We start from the raw sequence: 17836 nt of genomic DNA on the forward strand, positions 1-17836 counted from the left end.
TATGTTGAGAGTATGAGGGTGGGATCCTAACACCACCCTTACTCAGATGACCTCCCTGATCCAAGGTAAAGGGAGTTTCCCTGGGGTGTGGCCTGCACCACCTTTTATCTCTCTTAAGAGATAAAAGGAAAGGGAATCAAGAAGAGAGTTGAGGACTTTGTACCACCAAGAAGGCAGCACTGTGAGCAGAGTGTATCCTTTGGACCGGGGGTCCCTACACCTGACAAGCTCCTCGACCATGGTAAGATTGAGGACAAGAACCTTCTTCCAGAGCCAACAGAGACAGAAAGACTTCCCCTGGAGCTGATGCCTTGAATTAGAACTTTTAGCTTACTTTACTGTGAGAAAATAAATTTCTCTTTGTTAAAGCCATCCACTTATGGTATTTCTGTTATGGCAGCATGAGATGACTAAAACATGTGGCTAATTGCCTCCACGAACAACTACCTCCTTTGCATGAGACCAGAAGAACTGGATGGTGCCCGGCTACCAGAACTGAACATTTTGATCAAAGACTTCATAGAAGAATCCTGATCAAAAGGGAGAAAATGAAAGATGGAATTTCAAGTTCTCATGGACTCTAGACTTTCTGGAGCCATGGAGGGTGGATGAACCCCTGCAACTATTGCCCTGAGATAATCTTTAAACCTTAAGCCAAAAATATCTCCTAAAATCATTAAAACTAAATAATAGTTTAGCTTAACTAGTAAAGAAGGTCTGCCTTGAGCATGTGCTTTTTAAAGAACTGTCTATGGGAGATCAAATTGACAACAGCAACTAGAAAGATTAGATAGGAATCTTAGGGGGCAGTGAGTTTATGTTAATGGGGGAGGAACAACTCAGAAAAGGAGGGTGAGAATGCTTGCACAACTCAAAGAATGTAATCAATGTCATTTAATTGTACATGTAGAAACTGTTGAGTTGGTATATGTTTTGCTGTATTATATTCTCAACAGCAACAAAATAAAATTTTGGAAAAAAAAGATTTATAGCCTTGGGAACGCTACGAGGGCAGTTGTATTTTGTCCTATATGGTTGCTATGAATTGAAATTGACTCGACAGCAACAGGTTTAAGGCAGTGCTCTCTCCACTCCTTTTCCCACAGAGCCTCCAAGGGTTCAACACAGAGACCCCAAGCCCAGAAGTCTTCTCTGTGGCATTTTGGCTCCCTCTGCTGGGCCAATGATTTTCACCAGTGCTGTGACAAAACCCAAGTTCTTGCAAGTTATTAACTTATTGACCGATTGAATTTGGTTTAATCCACTGGGCCAATCTATTGGGATCTAAGGGGAGAGCCACCACGTTTCACTGTGTTATATTTACCCACCCATATCTCAAGGCTTCAAACCACTGATGACCAGCTGACCAGCTGTACATCACAGTATTAGCCCCAGGAGAAAGCAACCTGTATATAGGTCCAATAGGAATGTGATTGTTTACTGGATACGAGAAGTAATGGAGAAGGAAAAGCAAACGGTGATTCTGTTTTGAGAAAATAATGGTAACAGAAGAAGTAAAAGTACTGTAGAAAGAGATGGCAAGGATATAAAATAAATGTGTTTAGACTAATTAAGGAGAATCAAGAAAAAATAGAAACCACGATACACAAGAAGATAAAGTAAGAACAGGGAGATTTGAAAATAGAACCAAATTAAAAAGCCATTGCTGTCGAATCAATTCTGACTCATAGCAACCCTACAGGACAGAGTAGAACTGCCCCATAGGGTTTCCAAGAAATGCCTCATGGATTTGAACTGCTGATCTTTTGGTTAGCAGCCAGAGCACTTAACCACTATGCCACCTAGGTTTCCATAGAACTTAAAAAAAGAAAAAAGGAGACTCATTGAAATTTAAAAATGCAATGAATGGGTTAAACAACATTTAAACACAGCTAAGCAGAGATTAATGATATGAAAGATAAACAAAGGAAATAATCCAGAATGTAGCAAAGAGTGATAAAAAGATAGGAAATGTGAAAAAGAGTTAAGAAATGTGAAGCTATTTCTTAATAATGAGTTCAATTTTGAATCTAATAGGAATTTCTGAAGGCAATAATAGAGAAAATGGAAAAGCCAATATTCGAAGAGATAATGGCTGATAATCTTCCACAGCAGATGAAGGATATGAATACTCAGATTGAAAAAAAGCACAGCAAGTAGAAAAAATAAAAATAAACCAATAGCTAGACACATTAAAATGAGGCTACAATACCAAATACAAAGAGAAAATCTTAACAAGAGAGAAAAATTACCTACAAAACAAATAGCAATTAGACATTTAACAGCCTTCTCACTAAGAACAATAGAGGCCAGAAGACAATGGAATAATATTTTTAAAGTGCTAAAAGAAAATACCATCATCCTAGAATTCTATACCCAGCTGTGGAATTCCATATCATACAAGACTGATGGCAAAACAAAGACTTTTTCAGGTAAACGAAGACTGAGAGATTATCAGTCACAGATTCTTACCAAGATAACTTCAGAAAAAAAGGAAATTGAATCTCGAATGAAGGAATGGTAGCAAAGAAGCAAGAGTGAGCAAAGAAACATAGAGGAAACATCTAGGTAAGCCTTAACATGTTTCATTCTGTTATACATAAAGTCGCTATGAGTTGGAGCCAACTCAGTGGCACCTAACATCAACAACAAATAGCATTAACTGTAGGAAAACATAATAAAATTCAAACTAATGACTAATGAGAGTGGAAAATGGTAAATAAATAAATAAAATACTTGACAACAATAGTATGAACGACAAAAGAAGGTGTTAGAAATTAGTCTTCTAAGGTTATTACACTCTTTGGGAGGAGGCTAGAAGTTTTATTTAACTGTAGACTTTGTTAAGTGAAGTATTCGTATTAAAGATTTAAGAATAAATTATAAAAGAATAAAAATAGAATGTAGAACAACCAAATTGTTGTTGTTAGGTACCATTGAGTCAGTTCCGACTCATAGTGACCCTATGTACAACAGAGTGAAACACTGCCCGGTCCTGTGCCAGCCTCACAATCATTGTTATGCTTGAGCCTGTTGTTGGAGCCACTGTGTCAGTCCATCTCATTGAGGGTCTTCCTCTTTTTTGCTGACCTTCTACTTTACTGAGATTGATGTCCTCTTCAGGGACTGATCCCTCCTGATAACATGTCCAAAGTACGTGAGACAAAACAACCAAGTTAGTAGAAACAACCAAGTAGTAAAAAAGGGGAAGTAAACTCAATCAATCCAGTAGACCACGGGTTGGCAAACTGCAGCCCACAAGCCAAATCTGGCCCACTGCCCACTGCCTCAGTGGATTAAAAAAAAAAAAAAACCAAAGGAAGAATAATATTTCATGACACGTCAAGATTATGTGGAATTCAAATTTCAGCATCTATAAATAAAGTTTTGTTGGAACACAGCCATGCTTATTTGTTTACACACTGTCTGGAAAAGTTGCAACAGAACCTGTATGGCCTACTAAGCCTAAAATATTTATGATCTGGTCCCTTACAGAAAAAGTTTATCAACCACTGTAATAGAAAGTAGAAGAGAGAAAAATAAAGCAGCAACATGTTCAATACACTACTGAGTGATGCTAGCGTTATCATCACCATCACTACGATCAATAAATACGTTTGAAAACTACTTTCTGAAAAGCTTCACATTAAGTGAAAGTGTCCAACAGACAGGTGAAAATACACAGACAGTTGGAAACTGAACTGAAGAGTGGCATTAGATAGAGCTCTCCTTTTCTCCATTCCTTGGAGCTTCAGTTTTGCCCCTGCACTGCTTCTGAACACAAAAACACCTGGGAAGCCAGATGTAGGTGTGGGCCGGTGACGGTGGGTTGGGCTGGAGCCCTTGGTCCTCCTTGCAGTTGTCTGAGGACCCTCCCCTTCAGTTGCAGGGCACTATCATGGTGGCCTCCTGTGTCCAGATGCTGGTGGGCTTCTCAGGACTCATTGGCTTTCTCATGCGCTTTATTGGTCCCTTGACTATTGCTCCAACCATCTCCCTGGTGGCCCTGCCTCTCTTCGATTCTGCAGGCAATGATGCTGGGAACCACTGGGGGATAGCTGCAATGTAAGTACTCTCCAGGAGAGACTGTCCTTCAAGTTCTCCCCGGTGGAAGATCATTCAGTAGACTAATATAAGTCCTGGATATTGTCAAATTCTTGAAGTTTATAAATGTTTTCATGAATATTATCATATCTTAGAAAGCATTAAAGTTGATACTTATAATTTATTGTTACTGGTAGTTATTATTATCCTATCAGAACTTCCAGATAGTGTATCTGAATAATTAGTGTGTTCACAAAATGCTGATCCTACCAGCTCCTTACCAACTGGGTCTCTACTGAGCACATTTTTGGAAACCCTTGGTACCAGAGAAGGGTGCAAAGACATGGCCCCCTTTTCTCAAGCAACTCAGAGTCTAGGGAGGAGATAAGACTTGGATGCAAGTAGCCAGGAAACCAGAGACAGTGAGAAGCATCAATGTGCATATTCAGGGGCCTTGATAGCCAGCTGGGGGCATCAGGAAGGCTGCATGGAGGAAGAGGTGTTAAGCATTCAACTGAGCTTGGAAGGGACTTGGGGTGGCAGTGGGTTCTTGTTCGTTTGCTCTGCCCTCTGGCATCTGAGGAGGTATGTTGACCGTCAGAGACCTGCAGAATATCTAGAAGGTAATGGGCACTAGAACTCTGGCCTCTTAGGCTATAACTGCAGTATCTGTCCAGTGATCCCAGCGTATTTCTCTTAGACCCCCACGAAATAACAGCCTCCCTTCCCACAATCCCTCTTGGACCTCCAGCAGCCCCTGGCGGGGCACAGCCCACCTTTTCAGAGAAGGTGGAGTCTGTGTCTGCGTTAGAGAGGGCGCAGGTCACAGAGACCCGTGGGGGCTCGGCTTCCTGGACCCTTCAGAGCTTTAGGACACGCTCAGGACAGCCCCCAGCTCACCAGTTGGGTGTGTTCTTGTTTCAGGACCATCTTTCTCATCGTGCTGTTTTCTCAGTACCTGAAAAACATCACGGTGCCCGTGCTCGTGTATGGACAAAAGAAGAAATTTCACACCTCCAAGTTCCACCTGTTTCAGGTCTTCCCGGTAAGCAGCACCTCAGCCCCCTCCCGTGTTCAGTCGGCTCACCTGGAGACTGGGGCGGCCTCCTGTCCACTGACACACCAGATCCCTGTAGTCCCTGCAAGAGTCAGGAACCTAACACTGCCTCATTTAAAGCGCTTTCCTGAAGGACCTCCTCCGCCTCGCCCTGCTGGGAGGACGTGGGGGCAGGGAGGGCGAGGTGGAGGGTGACGGTGATTTGGCGCGATGGTTCCCTCTGCAGGTGCTGCTGGCGCTCTGCATCTCCTGGCTCACCTGCTTTGTGCTCACGGTCACCGACGCCCTCCCCTCGGCCCCCGCGGCCTACGGGCACTGGGCCCGCACCGACACCAAAGGCAGCGTCCTGAGCCAGGCCCCGTGGTTCCGTGTCCCTTACCCAGGTGCTGTTAGGGTGAGCCCCTCCTTGCCTGGGACACGCTTCCTGGGAGCTGTCCCGGGTGCTGCCCAGGGCACTGGGTGGTTAGTTGAATGAGGGGCTTGGGAAGGACATCCTCTAGGGAGCCCATGTCAGACCCCTAAGAGAAGAAGGGGACCCCGGGGTTGTCCTCAGAATCCTCAGGGGTGGTGAAGCAAAGGCTCCCCCCACCCCCTCCCCCACACTGGCTCAGGACCTGGGGGAGTGAGGGAGGCAGAGCAGTCCAGACCTCCCAACCAGACCTTTGTGTCTCCTCTTGGACTTGTGATTCCCGCACAAAGTAAGCCCGGGACCGAAATACTGTAGACCACTCCGGCGAGTCTGGGTCAAATGCATTCTTAGGCCCAAACACCAAAAACCAAACCCGTTGCGGTCCAGTGGATTCCGGCTCATAGCTACCCTATAGGACAGAGTAGAACTGCCCCTGAGGGTTTTCAAGGAGTGGCTGGTGAATTTGAACTGCTGAGGCTCTTAACCACTTTACCACCAGGGCTCCTTCTTAGGCCCAGGGGCAGATCATCCAGTAGGCAAGGTAAGCACGGTGCTTACCTTGCTTACTGGATCATCTGTAGTGAACAATTTCACATTTTTTCAGCACATCAAAGATTCTGCTTCTAGGTATGGCTGGCAGCTGTCTCTCTCCCAACCCCACAACACCTTCCTAGAAAATCAAAGCCTCTTTTCAAATTTATAATCCCTGATAGGGACAGAGGAGCCCTGGTGGTGCAGTGGTTAAGCACTCAGCTGCTAAACAAAAGGTTGCAGTTCGAACCCATCAGCCTCTCCACCAGAGAAAGATGTGGCAGTCTGCTTCCGTAAAGATTATAGCCTTGGAAACCCTGTGGGGGCAGTTGTACTCTGTCCTATAAGGTTGATCCTTTGAGTCGGAATCGACTTGTGGGCAATGGGTTTGGTTTTGCTGTTGTTTGTTTTTTGCTTGACGGGGACAGATTACTGAGTCAGCAATGTAATGGCGGGCTTATTTTGCATACTCCCTAATCTGTAGCAAACAATTTCACATGTGAAGTAAGGCCGTGTTTACCTTGCTTATTGGGTAACCCGCTCCTGCTTGGGCCGCTTCTGGCCTCTTTTCCCCACAGTTCTGGGCTCACGTGTATGAATAGGCTCCAGGCCCCAGGGTGGGCAGGCCTGGCCTTGTGGACGGAGGGACCCAGGCCTCCCTGAGGAAGAGTCTTGGCTTCCCATGCTCCCAGGCCTTCCTGGGGACAGGCCCCATTGCTAGGTCTTTTTGTGAGCAGTGACCTCTGGTCTGGGTGTCTTGCCCCCACTCAGCTGTCCAGTCTTCCGGAGCCCCCCCTGGTAGGGGAGTATCTGGTCCAGCAGCCTCTCACCCTCTGATGAGCAACCCCTCTGCCCTGCATTTCCAGGACAGTGGGGCCTCCCCACCATCAGCCTGGCAGGGGTCTGCGGCATCATCGCTGGCGTGATCTCCTCCATGGTGGAGTCGGTTGGCGACTATTATGCCTGTGCCCGGCTGGTGGGGGCTCCGACCCCCCCGAGACATGCCATCAACCGTGGCATAGGCATTGAGGGGCTCGGCTGCCTGCTGGCGGGAGCCTGGGGGACAGGGAACGGCACCACCTCCTACAGTGAGAACGTGGGGGTGCTGGGCATCACCCAGGTAAGGCTGCAGGTGGGGGTTGGGCATCACCCGGGTAAGGCTGCAGGTGGAGATTGGGCATCACCTGGATAAGGCTGCAGGTGGGGGCTGGGCATCACCCGGGTAAGGCTGCAGGTGGGGGCTGGGCATCACCCGGGTAAGGCTGCAGGTGGGGGTTGGGCATCACCTGGATAAGGCTGCAGGTGGGGGTCTGGGGACAGGGAATGGCCTACCTCCTACAGGGAGAACGCGGGGCGCTGGGGGGAGACCGGGTACCTGAATCCCTCCAAGTATGAATTTCCTGTGGCTGCTGTTTTTGCTCTAACGCATTGTCACAACCTTATTGATTCGCAACAAGCCAAATTCGTTATTTTACATTCTAGAGGTCAGAAGCCCAACACAGGTCTCCCCGGGCTAAGACCAAGGTGTTGGCAGGGCTTCATTCCTTTCTGGAGGCTCTAGGGGAGAATCCGTTTCTTTCCCTTTTGCAACCTGTAGAGGCCGTCTGCATTCTATAGCTTGTGGCCACTTCCTCCACCTTCAAAGCCAGCAATGTTGGATTTCTCAGATCTTTCTTCCATAGTCACGGCTCCCACTGAACACAGCCAGGATGGGTTTTCTGCTTTGAAGGACCCCTGTGATTAGAGTAAGGAGCCCTGGTGGCGTAACGGTTAAGTGTTCTGCTGCTAACCAAAAGGTTAGTGCTTCAAACCCACCAGCCACTCTCTGGTGTGTCAGTCTGCTACCATAACGTCGCAACCTTGGAAACCCTATGGTGCAGTTCTACTCTGTCCTGTAGGGTCGCTGGGAGTCGGAATCGACTTGATGGCAACGGGTTTGGTGATTGGACTGGGCCCACCTGGAAAATTCAGCGTTACCTCCCCATCTCAAGGTCCTTAATTGGATCACATCTGCAAAGTCCCTTTTCCCATGTCAGGTGACCTATTCACAGGTTTAGGGATTCTGACATGGACACTTTGGAGGCCATTCTTCTGCCTCCCACACTTGACTTTCTTTGGTTGTGGTGATTCCAGAAGTGGCCTTGTGAGGACTGAAGAAAGTCCTGACATTTTTTTAGAATTGTGGCAAATACATAGATAACAAAACCTTTGCCATGTCCTCATTCTTCACATGTACCGTCCGGTGACATTAATTGAAAGCCCTTTCTGAAGTTTACGGGCCCCGCCCTCTGCCGAGCTCCAAGCCTGGAAGCTCAGCGCCCCCTGGTCGGATGTGCCTCCCACCCCTGGGGCCCTCACACTCAGCGTGGCCTGTGGGAAGCTCAGTGCACCCCCATTCCTGCCCTTCTCCTGGTAGCCCCATCTGACGGAGCCCACTAGTATCCCCCGCTGTCCTCAGCTCCTCGCTGTCCTGTGCCGTCTTCAGCACCTGGCCTCCCTTCTCGCCTCTTCTCCACATTCCCAGAGCCCCAGGGGTATCACCTTTTGCCTGGACAGCCTCCCTGCCTGGGATCTTGCCATTTCTAACCCGTCTACCACGTAGCTGCCTCAGGATCTTTCTGAAACCCCAATGCTGTTGCTGTTGTTGGCTGCTGTTGAGTTGGCCCCCTGCTCGTGGCAATGGGGACCCATGCACAATGGAAGAAATTGCTGGATTGACCCACTGTGAGCCACAGGATCTTCATTGGCTGGTTTTCAGAAGTATGTTGCCAGGCCTTTCTTAGTCTCTCTTAGTCTGGAAGTTGTGTTGAAACCTATTCAGCATCATAGCAACACGCAAGCCTCCACTGACAGCCGGGCGGTGGCCACCCATGAGGTACACTGGCTGGGACTCGAACCTGGTTCTCTTGTGTGGCAGGTGAAATTTTACCACTGAACTGCCCATGCCCCCCAGCTGATTAGATTAGTTCCTGCTTAAAATCTGTTTGTGGCCCCAATTTCCCACAGTAAAGTCCCATAAAGCTAGCACAAACTCTCCAAGATGGTGCTTTCTAAGGTGACTTTGGGAAAGTATGATTATTTTATTGCTTTCCACGTGCTTCTGTGTATCTTTGCAGCATTTCCCCACACAAGTTCTTTGAGTTTCAAAATTTATAGACCCTTCTTCCACCTGGATTCCTTACAGTCCCCTCAGTGGCTTCAATGTGCAGCCTCTTTCCAGCATCAGATCTGCCCCCCACCCCCCATCATGGCCAAAGTTGACACACAGCAGGACTGAGAGGTTGAGCAGATGACTGCAGCTGGCACCCATCCCCACAGCAAGTCCTGTGCTCTGTGACACCGTGGATGCTGTGACACTTGCCCAAAGCTTCAGGAACTTCGGTGCAACTGAGGAGTGTGTTCCACGTGAGGGTCACGGACCCATGCAAAAACCTAGTGGGAGGGGCTGCATAAGCATGTTGCCACTGAGTTGATTCCAACTCATCGACCCCATGTGACAGAGTAGAACTGCCTGCCCCAAAGGGTTTCCTGGTCTGCAGTCTTTAAGGGACCAGATCACCAGGACTTTCTTCCTCAGAGTTGCTGGGCGAGTTCGAACCAACAACCTTTCGGTTAGCAGCCGCATGCCTAACCGTTGCACCGCCAACATTCTATAGGGCAGCAAATATGTTTCCCACTGTTGTTGCTGTCAGGTGCTGTTGGTCAGTTCTGACTCAGAGCAACCGTATGTAGAACAGAAGGAAACACTGCCCGATCCCTGCCAGCCTCACAGTCTTGACTGTGCCTGAGCCCTTTGTTGCTGCCATCGTGTCAGTCCATCTCATTGAGGGTCTTCCTCTTTTTCAGTGACTGTCTACTTTACCAAGCATAACACGTCCAAAGCACATGAGATGAAGTCTTGCCATCCTTGCTTCTAATGAGCATCCTGGCTGTACTTCTTTCAAGATAGATTTGTTTGTTCTTCCGGTAGTCCCTGGTATATTCGATATTGTTTGCCAACACCCTAATTCAAAGGTATCAGTTCTTCTTCGGTCTTCCTTATTCATTGTCCAGCTTTGGCATGCATATGAGGCGATTGAAAACATCATGGCTTGGGTCAGGCGCACCTTAGTCCTCAAAGTGACATCTTTGATTTTTAGCACTTTAAAGAGATCTTTTTCGGCAGATTTGCCCAATGCAATATGTTGCTTGATTTTATGCAAAACAGAAAATTGCATTCCATAAACAGAACAAATATTTCCTTGATGTGTTGTTTCTAAACTAAGGCCCTTTAGACGAGAGGGAAGGGGCAGGGAAGAAAGATGTTTAGACACAGAGCTGGCTAAGACGCTCCAGATGGGAAGAGTACTTGCTTTTGTAGGCTCACACCTCCTCCTTGTGGCCTTTTGAGGTATTACTTCCAAAAACTTACACAAGTTGCGTCTTTGCATTGATAAGTTCGGACTTCTTGGTTCTCCGCACTTGTCAGGGGAAATCAGGCTGAAGGCATGATCTAGGATGTACCAATAGCAGTCAGGACTTCTGGCCCACAATCCTGGGGTCAAAAGTGGGCACGGGCTGCAAGATGAGTGCACGTGACAGCAACGTAAGATCTAGTCATGCCCTTTTCCCACACTTCATTGTCAGGGCTATAAACAAAAACAAAAACAGTCTTTTGACTTAGTAAAAATTTCAAATGAAGACAGTTCAATACAGAAGCACTTAGACTGGGAAGAGAAGAGAAAGCAAAGGCAGAACCCACTACTTTATCCTTACGTGACGGGGCTTCAGCTAGTTGACATTAGAGCATCTTTTTCAGGGCCGGCTGTAGACACAAATGGATGAGAAGCAGGTTCAAGAGCAACTAAACACACTCACTGACAATAGATATCTAAATCCATTCATGGATGGAATATCAAGACAGGGATGTTGGCTGAACGGCGCTGGCTTTTGAGGAGGATGCAGAAGGCCTCAGAGGCAGAGATCACCTATGTTTCACCAGTAGTAACTGTCACCCAAGACCCAAGTATAACCCTTGACCAAGCAGCAATCTTGAAAGAATGGCCCGTTGACCTACTTTCAAAAAAAATCAGCCATTGAAAACCCCATGGAGCACAGTTCTACTCTGACCCACATGGAGGCGCTGTGAGTCAGAGCCGAGTCCACAGCAATTGGTTTCATTTCAGCATCAATCAGCAGTGTCCTGACATGACAGCTGCTGGCACCTGGCTGGGGCTGGGTCCCAGAATGTCACAGGTTGTGACCACACCCACTCTCCTCACAACAGGGTGAGGTCAGAGTCATGGCCACTCCACTCCAACCAGCTCACGCTTTTCATTAATTCTGAAAGCGCAAACTGCAGAGCGACAATTAAACCTCTGTGGAAGTGAACTAGAGAAAAACACACTTCTAAGGTTCTGGACAAAAACGGTGAATGCTGCAAAATACCACGAGCTGGGGCCTCACTTCAGTTTCGTATCCTAAATGGAGCCCCCCCAGATATGAGGAGGAAACCCTGGTGGCCTAGTGGTTAAGAGCTATGAGTGCTAACCAAAAGGTCGGCAGTTCGAATCCACTAGGGGCTCCTTGGAAACCCTGTAGGGTTCTACCCTATCCTATGGAGTCACTATGAGTCAGAAACGACTCAGTGGCAACAGGTTAGATATGAAGAACCAGAGTTTATGCATATTTCATGAAATGATTCCTTGTTGAGAAAATCTATCATTCTCCCAGTTGAGAAGATGTCTTGGTTAATATAATACCAAAAAAATATATGCCTCTGGGTGGTGCAAATGGTTTGTGCTAGACTACTAACCTAAAGGTTGGCAGGTCCAATCCACCCATATGCTATGAGGAAAAAAGGTCTGGCGATCTGCCTTGATAAGGATTATAGTAAAGAAAATCCTATCGAGAAGTTCTACCCTAAAGCATGGGGTCACCATGCGTCGGAACGGACTGGATGGCAGCCAATAACAACATAGAGTGCTAACTAGGCTTCACAGTTGCTATTCTACACAGTTCACATACATTATCTTATTTAACCTGTGAAGTAAGTATCAGTGATCTTATTTGGTAAATTCAGAGCGGTTAGGTAGTGTGGCTCAAGTCACACAGCTCATCACAGGTAAAGCTGGGTGGGATTCAGCTCTGAAACCCCTCATTCTCCCCGCCGCCTCTGAAGAGAGACTCCTGGTCCCCCTGTAAAGGGCCCAAGAAGTCCAGACTGGGTGGGTCCTGTGGGCCGGGAGGGGCGGAGGGAGCTCTGGCGCCCCCTGTAGGCGCTCACAAGGCGCACACCCTCCTTTCCCAAACCCTATCGGGGAGCAGAGGAGTGTTTCTTGGTTGGGTTGCTGCTGCTCTTGCTAGTACACTGGAACGATGTCGAGGTGCCTGCACAGGGCAGAGGCCTCGGGCTGAGCCCCTTGCCTGTCTCCTGGGTGCTGCAGGTGGGGAGCAGGATGGTGATCGTGGCGGCAGGCTGTGTGCTGCTCCTGATGGGTGTGTTTGGAAAGATTGGGGCTGCGTTTGCCACCATCCCGACCCCTGTGATCGGAGGCATGTTCCTGGTGATGTTCGGGGTCATCACGGCCGTGGGGATTTCCAATCTGCAGGTGAGGGTGGCACCTGAGGAAAACAGTCACTTTGCTCCTCTTGAAAGAAGTCGGCGGGGCTGAGATGATGGGAGTGGGGAGGGGATCCTGGGTCCCAGAAGCCACACTGGACTTCGCATGGAAGAAAGAATAGCCAGAAGCATCAAACCTCTGAAAACCAGAAATAGCATCAGCTCAGAGCACTGCCCAAATGGCCAGCCAGGTGGGCTGGGGCTTGGACCTGCCCGCTGGTGTGGCTGTGAGCCCAGCCCTCCTCAGCAGCTGGGGCACGGCTGCGGGTGGACTGACCTCTGCAGGGGGTGATGTGTGTGTGCGCGCGCGCAGCGCAGGTGCTGAGTGCCAGCCTGCCTCTCGGCCTTTCTCCTGCAGTACGTGGACATGAACTCCTCCCGGAATCTCTTTGTCTTTGGCTTCTCCATCTACTGTGGGCTCGCCATTCCCAACTGGGTGAACAAGAACCCCGAGAGGCTCCAGACAGGTGATACCCTGTCCCCAGACTGCTATGCCCCAGGTCAGAGCAAGTGGAGCTGAGGCTCTGTCCCCTCAGGAGGAAAGCCCTTGGTCCCTGTAAGTCCCAGTCTTCTGTCTCCACTCCAGGCATTCTCCAGCTGGACCAGGTCATCCAGGTACTGCTGACCACCGGCATGTTTGTTGGTGGATCTCTGGGCTTTCTACTGGACAACACCATCCCAGGTGGGGCATTTGGGTATCTGGACCACTTGGAGAGTTTCTCCTGGCCCCATTGCCATGCCAGGCTGGGCAGAGCATACATGACTGGGCCTTGGGTCTGAGGGGGTTGTAAGGGCCCAATGGTGGGAAAAACCTCAAAAGCAAGAGGAAAAAGACCCAGCCCTGCTTTCTCAGCACCTACACTCTAGTTGGTGAGGGACACTGCACATGTATTGATTTATTCATTCACTCTTTCAACAAAAATCCATGGAGCTCCAGAAATAAGACATGTCGCTGCCTTCTATAAATCCCCGGGCTACCTGGAGGGCAACACAGCAGTGCAGACAGTTATAGCACAGTGTAGTCATGCTAGGATGGGCAAACCGGGTGCACCAGTGCTGAGCAAGTCGCAAAAGGAAGAGACGAGCAGGTGCAATCATAGTTGGCTTCCTGGAGGAGGTGGTGCAAACCACTCTCTCCTCCTCCGCGGGCAGCATTAAACTCACCCTTCTTGGTCGTCCAGCAGCCGCTTGTCCACACCTGCACAATAGCACCTGCTTCACTGCGTTGTATTTTCCACATTTCTTCACTCGTTGTGAAATGCGTCCCCACTTCAGAAACGTTAACATGTGGAACCTTTGTGTGCCCTTGGAGTTGGGGACAGGACTGTGCTTGGGCACAACTGTACCCTCTGCACAGGCTCAGTCACCCAGAAGGTGCCTGATGAGTTGAGCGGAGCTGCACTGTGTTGGCCCTGGGACAGTGCAGGCCTCGTGAACGCCTGCAGGGGCGCAATGGAGGCCCGGTGAGCGCCTGCAGGGGGGCGCCAGGGCTCACTCAGCCCGCTCCTTCAGGGCCCAGTCCGATTTCTTCTGTCTCCTATTAGGAAGTGTGGAGGAGCGCGGGCTCCTGGCGTGGAATCAAAGCCAGGAGGAGTCAGAGGCGACCTCGGAAGCCTCTGAGATCTACGGCCTCCCCTGTGGGATTGGCACCAAGTTCTACACTTCTTCCTGCAGCTGGTGCCTTCCTTTCTGGCCCCAGCTGGAGGGAGTCCGGAAACGTGAGGTGGAGGTGAGCCAGCTCACCCTCTGCTCCTTGGACGTCCCAGGATACCGCCGCAAAGGTGATCAGGAGACCAGAATGTGAAGAGAACCATCCTGGCACCCCCCAGAGCCCCTGCCCCAGAACGTGCTGACCCCCCTAGAACGTGCTGATCCCGACCCCGAAGGTGCTGGCTCCCAGAGAACGTGCTGGCCTCCAGAACGTGCTGACCGCCCCCCCCCATGTGCTGACCCCAGATGGTCTACTACGGGTGCCCCGCCCTTCCGAGCACCTCCTACACCGCCAGCTGCGCACTCAGACAAGTATACTGCTGGATTAAGATCCGGACCAGTGTGCTTTAGCTGGCAAGCAGCTACCGCGTGTCCAGGGTGAACACTTGTGACCCGACGTCCACCAGAAACTCACCTAGTTCACATGCTCTTGGCCTGGGCTGGTCAGAGAATGGACATGGGGCTGGTTGCCGAAAGGGCACCAGGGCCAGTTCTGTCTTCTCTAAAGAGGCAAGGGACTTGCCAGCCTCTCCATCCTTCCCCCTCCTGCCCTGCTCCTTAGGGCTGGCTGTTCAGAGGTGGTGAGGACCACCCCCTGGTCCCTCCTGCTCCCCTCTGAGTTCCTAGTGCTGCAGCCCCATTCCACTGTGGGAGCTGTGGCATGGGCTCACCCAGGTAGGTCCTGAGGCTGGGCACCATGGTTTCCTGCCATCTGCTCTGCCCACAAGCTCCCCACAGGCTTCAATGCTCTTCAGCCTCCCCTCTAGGAGACCCAGGAGTTATGGGGCGGGGTAGGTGAGACACTCCTAGGTGGACGAAGAGGACCATGAAGGCCAGGGCCCAGGTGTGCAGGACAGGTTTGCAGCCTCAGCTCAGACTCCAGACCACTTGGCTGTCTACCAGAGTGGGAAGCTAAGATCGATTCTACTTCTGCCTTGGGGTTTTCTAGAAGATTCCAATGCTTTCCTTATGCCTTTTATTTGTGATGAGTACTGGGTCTCAATAGTAAGAAAAAACAAATTCACCCTCTGTCCCAACACCTCCTCCATCAGGAAGTCTACCCTTGCTTCGGCAAACCCGTACCCCTGCTCCCTGGGAAAGGAAGGGGAGACATTTTGCTGCGGGGATGAGGGAAGGGAAACATCTGATATTGTTCTGTTGTTGTTGTTGTTAAGTGCCACCCAGTTGGTTCCGATTCATGGCGATCCTATGTACAAGAGAACGAAAACCTCCCGGTCCTCACAATCTTTGCTATGCTTGAGCCCATTGTTGCAACTGTTCTGTCAATCCATTTCGTTGAGGGTCTTCCTCTTTTTCACTGACCTTCTACTTTACCAGGTATGATGCCCTTCTTCAGGGATTGATCCCTCCTCATAACATGTCCAAAGTATGTGAGACATGGTATTGCCATCCTTGCTTCTAAGGAGCGTTCTGGTTGTACTGCTTCCAAGACAGATTTCTTCGTTCTTTTGGTGGTCCATGGTATAGTCAATATTCTTTGCCAGCACCAGAATTCAAAGGTGTAATTCTTCTTCCATCTTCCTTACTCACTGTCCAGCTTTCACATGCGTATGAGGTGATTGAAAACATCATGGCCTGGGTCCTCAAGGCGACATCTTTGCTTTTCAACACTTTAAAGAGGTCTTTTGCAGCAGATTTACCCAATGCAATGCGACTTTTGATTTCTTTACTGCTGCTTCCATGGGTGTCGATTGTGGATCCAAGTAAAAGGAAATTGTTGACAACTTCAATCTTTTCTCTGTTTATCATGATGTTGCTCATTGGTCCAGTTATGAGGATTTTTGTTTTCTTTATGTTGAGGTGTAATCCATACTGAAGGCTATAGTCTTTGATCTTCATCAGTAAGTGCTTCAAGTCCTCTTCACTTTCAGCAAGCAGGGTTGTGTCATCTGCATAACGCAGGTTGTTAATGCCTCTTACTCCAGTCTTTATTCCCCTGTTCTCTTTCACAGAGTCCAGCCTTTCAGATCATTTGCTGAGCCTACAGATTGAATAGGTATGATGAAAGGATACGACCCTGACACACCCCTTTCCTGACTTTACACCATGCAGCATCCTCTTGTTCTGTTTGAATGACTGCCTCTTGATCTATGTACAGGTTCCTCATGAGCACAATTAAGTGTTCTAGAATCCCCATTCTTTACAATGATATCCACAGTTCGTTATGATCCACACAGTCGAATGCCTTTGCATAGTCAATAAAACACAGGTAAACATCCTTCTGGTATTCTCTGCTTTCAGCCAGCCAGGATCCATCTGACATCAGCTATGATATCCCTGGTTCCATGACCTCTTCTGAATCTGGCTTGGATTTCTGGCAGTTTCCTGTCCATATACTGCTGCAGACACTTTTGAATGATCTTCAGCAAAATTTTGCTTGCATGTGATATTAATGATAATAAGCCAACCCAGTGCCGTTAATGATATTGTCCCATAATTTCTGTATTCGGTTGGATCACCTTTCTTGGGAATACACATAAATATGGATCTCTTCCAGTCAGATGGCCAGGTAGCTGTCCTCCACGTTTCTTGGCATAGATGAGTGAGCACTTCCAGAGCTGCATCCGTTTGTTGAAACATCTCAGTTGATATTCCGTCAGTTCCTGGAGGCTTGTTTTTTGCCAATGCCTTCAGTGCAGCTTGGACTTCTTCCTTCAGCACCATCGGCTCCTGATCACATACTACCTCCTAAAATGGTTGAATATCAACCAATTATTTTTGGCATAGTGACTCTGTGTATACCTTCCATCTTCTTTGGATGCTTCCTGTGTCGTTTGATATTTTCCCTGTAGAATCCTTCACTATTACAACTCAACGCTTGAATTTTTTCTTCAGTTCTTTCAGCTTGGGAATTGCTGAGCATGTTCTTCCTTTTTGGTTTTCTATCTCCAAGTCTTTGTACATGTCATCATAATACTTTACTTTGTCTTCTCGAGCCGCCCTTTGCAATCTTCTGTTCAGTTCTTTTACTTCATCATTTCTTCCTTTTGCTTTAGCTACTCAATGTTCAAAAGCAAGTTTCAGAGTCTCCTCTGACAACCATTTTGGTGTTTTCTGTCTTTTAAATGACCTCTTTCTTCATGTATGATGTCTTTGATGTCATTCCAGAACTCGTCTGGTCTTTGGTCATTAGTGTTCAATGCATCAAATCTATTCTTGAGATAGTCTCCAAATTCAGGTGGGATATACTCAAGGTCATACTTTGGCTGTCATGGACTTGTTCTAATTTTCTTCAGTTTCGACTCGAACTTGCATATGAGCAATTGATGGTCTGTTCCAGTCGGCCCCTGGCCTTGTTCTGATGATACTGAGCTTTTCCATCATCTCTTTCCACAAATGTAGTCAATTTGATTCCTGTGTAGAGGTCCACGTGTATAGCTGCCATTTATGTTGTTGAAAAAAGGTATTTGCAATGAAGAAATCATTGGTCTTGCAAAATTCTATCATGCGATCTCCAGCATTG

At 48.4% G+C, this 17836-nt stretch overlaps 1 protein-coding gene across 1 annotated transcript in view; it reads left to right on the forward strand.

The window, feature by feature from the left end:
* LOC100669794 (solute carrier family 23 member 1-like) overlaps nt 1–14495 on the forward strand; it is a 57332-nt gene extending 42837 nt beyond the window's left edge. The window contains exons 5-12 of the mRNA XM_023539154.1: nt 3884–4065; nt 4969–5089; nt 5328–5484; nt 6908–7161; nt 12467–12631; nt 13001–13109; nt 13229–13324; nt 14187–14495. Coding sequence (XP_023394922.1) covers nt 3884–4065; nt 4969–5089; nt 5328–5484; nt 6908–7161; nt 12467–12631; nt 13001–13109; nt 13229–13324; nt 14187–14446 — 1344 coding nt within the window. The 3' untranslated portion in view covers nt 14447–14495. The remainder of the gene's footprint in view (nt 1–3883; nt 4066–4968; nt 5090–5327; nt 5485–6907; nt 7162–12466; nt 12632–13000; nt 13110–13228; nt 13325–14186) is intronic.
* Nucleotides 14496–17836: the final 3341 nt, after the last annotated feature.

This window comes from Loxodonta africana, chromosome 8, assembly GCF_030014295.1.
Source record: "Loxodonta africana isolate mLoxAfr1 chromosome 8, mLoxAfr1.hap2, whole genome shotgun sequence".
Lineage (NCBI taxonomy): Eukaryota > Metazoa > Chordata > Mammalia > Proboscidea > Elephantidae > Loxodonta > Loxodonta africana.